General features: G+C 39.2%; 1 protein-coding gene across 1 annotated transcript in view; it reads left to right on the forward strand.

Moving 5' to 3' along the window:
- map2k6 (mitogen-activated protein kinase kinase 6) overlaps positions 1–5761 on the forward strand; it is a 36291-nt gene extending 30530 nt beyond the window's left edge. The window contains 2 exon segments of the mRNA NM_001005653.1: positions 2802–2847; positions 4043–5761. Of these exon segments, the coding sequence (NP_001005653.1) occupies positions 2802–2847; positions 4043–4120 (124 nt within the window). The 3' untranslated portion in view covers positions 4121–5761.
- The last annotated feature ends 239 nt before the right edge of the window (positions 5762–6000 follow it).

Genomic DNA, 6000 nt, shown 5'->3' on the forward strand with positions numbered 1-6000 from the left:
AATTATTTTAAAACCAAATTAATGCAATGGCTTAAAATTACTTTCTTTGCGCTAGTAAAAGTTTTTGGGATTCGTTTTGCTACTACTGACCACCTACCCCTGGCTGGCACAATATATTTATTTTTTTTAAACATACACCAGGCCAGAGTACACTGCCATATATATATATATATATATATATATATATATATATATATATATATATATATATATATATATATATATATATATATATATATAATATGCTGAGAATGGAAACATAACCTGTATAAATAGTTTCTGCTGTTTATGGCAACATAAAGGAAATGTATATCCTAATGAGATTTTGGCTTTGGACAGGGACAGTGAAAATCCCCCAGGGGAATGCCAGCTTTAGATTACAGTTGCTTACCTGTTCATATCAGTGCCGTGCTGCCATGTTCAGCAGCTTCCCAAAGGTCCCTTTCAGCTATATTAAAAATCTGTCCTGGATAGCCACAAAAGCTTTTTGGAAATGGCTAAATATGCAGACGTAATGGGAATATCCCCTGCCCAAAGCAAGAAGCTCCGGCCTGGGGCATAAGTGATCATCTGACAGAGTGATTTCTATGTATATTTTTATTTATATAACGCTACTTGCAGGGATTTAGAGCAGAACAGGTCATTTCCCTATGGGACCAAATTGTAAATTACATCCTTATAAACTGTGCTTAGTGATGTCATCAGTTATAATCAGAGCTTAGTGATGTCATTTTTGTCACATGACTTAAACTTGTATAATAAATAATGTACACCTTGTTGTAATATATAAGGATATTAGGAGTCACCTTGGAGTTCCATGACCTGTATAAAAGCTCTCGGCCTTGTGGTCTTATGTGACTTCCCTATATATTACAATAGGGGGTACTTTATTCACTTTATTTAGGAAATTAAGACATTTTACCCCTACATGTAATAAAAGGCACTAAATTTGCCCAGGAGCAGTAAACTATGGCTACCAATAAGCTTTTTAACAGGTGACAAGAAAATTCTACCTGCTGATTGGTTGCTATGGGTTACTGCTCCTGGGCAAACTTAATGCCGTTTGTTACATATGAAAACAAAGGTGTTTAGTATGCTACTAAAAATACCCTCTCTTTTAAACAAAACAGGGATTGTTTGTCTATATATTGCAATATATTCAAGCTGGCCAACTACGTCAGAGTCACCCCCAGTCTGGCCAACTTTTATCTGATTAATTGAGAATTCTAATGCTTCATTATACGTTTTACACAGGGACTGAGTTTTACCTGCTTGCTTTCAAGGTTAGAACCCCCAAATGGTTGCCCTTTTTATTGGCCACTGCTGGGATCTGACTGTAGCTGGGAATGATGGGAGCAACAACATGAAGCTGGCCACTGCTCCTGTATAAACAATAGCAAAAAAGGGAAAGCTGTGCTCACCCCTAAATTTTAAACCATTAGGCAGGACTGCCTTGTCCTTTATATATGCTTCTCTGGATTCTCTCTATATGTAGTATGTAGTATATGAGTATGGAAATTGTAGCATGTGTGTATTTGTGTGTAACCAAGCTTTGCCATGAGTGCAATATCCCTTTCTTCATGAGCCGGCACAATAATCCTGGAACAGGTATACATTTACTATTACTGTAAGGGTGAGCAGTCTGTTTGCAGCTATAAAAAGGACCAGGAAGGAGTATATTACTCAAGCTTGGTTTTCCGCTTTTAAATTTTTTAAAAAAAAAAATTCCCAGTGGGAAGACCTTGTTTGTCATTGTATGGGCTCACATTTTACTGGTTTTGTCTGATGCAACCAACGCTGCAATTGTCTGTCTGGGAAGTTTCCCCAGGATCATCGCAGGAGAAGTAATGACAGGAAACTTCCTGACTGAGGGTGGGCAGCTCATTCACACAGGGGGAGGCCATTGCTTGCAATGCAACGGATGTCACGCGGTTTGACACTGACCCCTGCGTGTGTCCAGCTGTTTACTTAAACCGTAGCACTTAATTTAGTGTAGTCAAGGACATTAAGATGTTATGTGATAACATCTGCAAAGATTATACTTCGCCTGCAATTTTTGGGGGGGTTTGTTAAACAGTGGGAATCATTCCCACCTTCAGATTAAACTGACTCTAGTGTGTGGGAAGGTGATAAGGGGCTGATTGTAAAGGTGGCCATACACGGGCCGACTATAGCTGCCGATTCGGCAGCTAATCGGCCCGTGTATGGGGAGAGCTGAGCGGCCTGGCCGACCGATATCTGGCCTGAAATTGGCCAGATCTCTATCGGCCAGGTTAGAAAATCTGGTCGGATCGGGGACCGCATCAGCTCGTTGATGCGGTCCCCGATCCGACTGCCCCATTGCCGCCCACATAATACGATCGTTTGGCCCCAGGGCCAAACGATCGGATTATTATTTTTTTTACCTAAATGCTCCCCGATATCGCCCACCCGTAGGTGGGGATATCGGGGGAAGATCCGCTCGCTTGGCGACATCGCCAAGCGAGCGGATCTGCTCGTGTATGGCCACCTTAAGTGCCACTGGGGCAGGGACTGATTTGAATGATGTATAATCTCTGTAAAGAACTGCGCAAATGTGTAGGCTCTATATAAATACCAGGAAATAAATATAAATTGTTAACCTTTTAGCTCATTTATGGCCAGCTAAAGTTCCTTTCTGTTAGAATCTTCTTGTAATTTGGGTTGTGTTTAGGAAATACCAAAGAAAAAAAAATTCCAGCTCTCAGGGTAAGGAAAAAGAATAAAATCCACTCAAATATTTTTTTTAATTGATATTGATATTCTTTTCTTTGCTTCCATAGCTTGAAGAAAAATTCCAAAGAGCGTCCAACTTATCCAGAGCTTATGGTACGTCACTCATATTATGCCCTTATCACCTATATAACTTTATTTACCCAGGCTGAAGGCACAGTTTAACACTTTATTACACGGTATTATAAACAATATGAACTTTTAGCGGCAAATCCAGTCCTCTGTGTTCTCATTCCCATAGTATCTGGAAACAGAATAATTTGCCACATTTCTAAACTGTGTTTAAGAGAATAGATGGGAAGATGTTAGGCTTCTTCAGTTTAAACCACCCTTAGGCTAAAGCCCCACAGAAAGATTAAATCTTAAATCTCTGCTACAGCTGGCGACTAATCTCCCCAAAATGCCTTTCCACTGGCAACAAAGTGAATAACCAGTGGAAAGTCAAACCATTGCTTTGTTTTTCTGAAGTCACGCAAAGTTTCATCCTACAACTTCACACAAAGTGACATGTATGACTTTGCACAGCTGATTCACTTTGTTGCCAGTGAAAAAGCATTTCGAGGAGATTAGTCGCCCGCAGTAGCATAGATTTATTATGGGTGACTAATCTATCTCTGGGGCATTAGCCTTAGAGCCTCCAACCTTTGGTCAGGGGCCACTATCCTGAAGGTTACAGGAATATATAGATATATCAGTCATTTTCTGTCCTAGATATTCTGCTTCTGATATAATTGTGGCTCAATCAGTTTTTACCCCATTTCTCACCATGTTGACTTCAAGCTGAACTTTAAGGCCTATGTAGGAAAGAAAACAAGCATTCTCTTTAATATCTCCAAATCCTAACTTGCCTTCAGACTGAGCCCCCTTGCTACTGTTCCAGCCCCTTAGTTTGGGAGCAGCTGGTATAGGGCAGGGCTCCCCAACCTTTTTTACTTGTAAGCCACATTTAAATGTAAAAAGACTTGGGGAGCAACACAAGCATAAAACATGTTCCTGGGGGTGCCAAATAAGGGCTGTTATTGGCTATTTGATAGCCCCTATATGGACTGGAAGCCTACATACGGTTCTGTTTGGCAGTATATCTGGTTTTTATTCAACCAATACTTGCCTCCACTGGGAGCAACATGTTGCTTATTAGCCACTGATACGGGACCAGCGGTGTAGGGTTTTGAGAAAAACACCGTGAAAGTCTATTGGGAATACCTGTAGAAAAGCACTTTTAGGCTGTGCATGTGGGACAGTAATATTGGTATGTAGATAATAATCCTTGTTGTCTTTGTTTCTGCTACAGCAACACCATTTCTTTGTGCTGCATGAATCCAAGAACACTGATGTGGCATCTTTCGTTAAACGCATCTTGGGAGATTAAGTATATGCAGTATAGCCGGTCTCACCTTCTCATGGACTTTTCCTCTGACAGGACACACGGAATGGCTTAAATTGGCTGTCCTACTTAATCAAGCACCAGTAGAAATGCCTCATGGGACTGGGAAAACTGGACTCAATAGTTCTTTCTAATGGCCACTCTTCGCTACGGAACGGTTTTTCCAGCATGGAAAGATGTCTAACCCCTATGCTGCCATAGGTACCCTTATGGCTGTACAGGTGTTACTATAGATGCCTCTTGCCAAAGGGTGTAACTTTGACTGCTGCCGTATGGGGTTTATATTTAGGTTTCCTATTCTTTTTGACCTTTTTGTATTGGTTCTAGGTGCTATTTTAGTTCCTCTTTAACATGGTTTCTTCTTTATTTTTTTCCTTCCTACTTTCATTTTGGAGATATTTATGTTCTGTATTCTGATTAGGTTTGGTTTTTATGAAAGGACGTGTGTGTGATATAAGAGGAGAACAGTGGCAAATATTTATAGGGTTTTGCTGGTGAGAGGGTGAAATCTTTGTGTCCGCTATTATTTAAGTTGTTTTTTTTTTTGTTTTGTTTCTGGAACTGCTAAAGAATTCTGGAATTTTTCTTTGGAATGAGAATAGGTATATGTGCGGAGATTATGACTTGGTCACACATGAATAAATAGTGTTGGCTTGTTGTTGATTACTGAGGGGCAGGCAGTTGTCCCCTCTCAGAAGGAATCCAGACATAGTCTACTGTGTTATCTGAAGCCTTAATAACCTTTAAAAGTGGAGATTTTTTCCTGTAGAATAATCTTGAGGTTCTGTAATAATGTTACGCCTGAAAGAGAAGAGAATTAAAATGATTTACCTCTCCTGTGGTGAGCAATCTTATTGACAGTTTGTGGTTACATGCAGCAGGCCCTTCTAGTTCTCCTACCTCCCTTCTTATTTCATATATCTTGCTACTTTGGATAATTATAGGGCGACATAGGGCCAACCAATCATTTTTTTTTGTCCACGCAGACTTTCACTGTAACCAGTAACATTTGAGGTTTCTGTTGAAGTCGAACTCTTCCCAGAGGTTGTCTTCCTCTTTGTCCTTTGCCCCTTATCTTTCTCATTTTTCCTGTTGGAGGATTTTGCTTGTGCTTTACTCTTTTTAAAGTATTTTACAGCATTTAGAAATTATATATATATTTTTTTTCTGTGTTTTATACCTCTTTTCCCCTGAGGGGTCTGCAACTGATTAGAACTTTTTCCCCTTTCTAGATCTACATGAGGGTGAATCCACCATAAAAACACCTGAGTAAATTGTGATTTCTAATAAATTACACACAGTTTTTTTTTTGTTTTGTTTTTTTTAATTTATAACCATTTTTTGTTGCTGCATGAGGCACCTGCAGGTCTTTGCAAGAGGTAAACCAGTCATGGTATCCATGACAAATAGAAATGTTTGTATTGTGCAGAGGTGAGTTTATTCAGGGCATCATTTTTTTCTGTTTAGTTCAAATTTGGCCATTGTATGTTGTATGACTTCGACAGCGGATACTGTGGGGTTATAATACTATGTATGTCCTTAATGAGCAAAACACAGAGAAAACTAGGAGTATATTTCCAATCCAGTGACATGTCTTGCATACCAATTATATTTTTTAATGTCAAACAAAGCTTGTGTTTGGTTTTATTTTGTGCAGTTTCTTCCTTGTGTTAACCCTCTGTTATACTGGAGTCTAACATTAAAGGGACCATATCTATATCCTTAATATCAAGATGTAAAGAGGACATTTGCATAGTAAAAAAAGTCAGAAATTACCAGATTTCTAGTACATTTCATGTAAAAAAAAAAAAAGTACAGGCATAGGATACCTTATCCAGAAACCCGTTATCCAGAAAGTTCAGAAT

The sequence above is a fragment of the Xenopus tropicalis genome, chromosome 10, assembly GCF_000004195.4.
Source record: "Xenopus tropicalis strain Nigerian chromosome 10, UCB_Xtro_10.0, whole genome shotgun sequence".
Lineage (NCBI taxonomy): Eukaryota > Metazoa > Chordata > Amphibia > Anura > Pipidae > Xenopus > Xenopus tropicalis.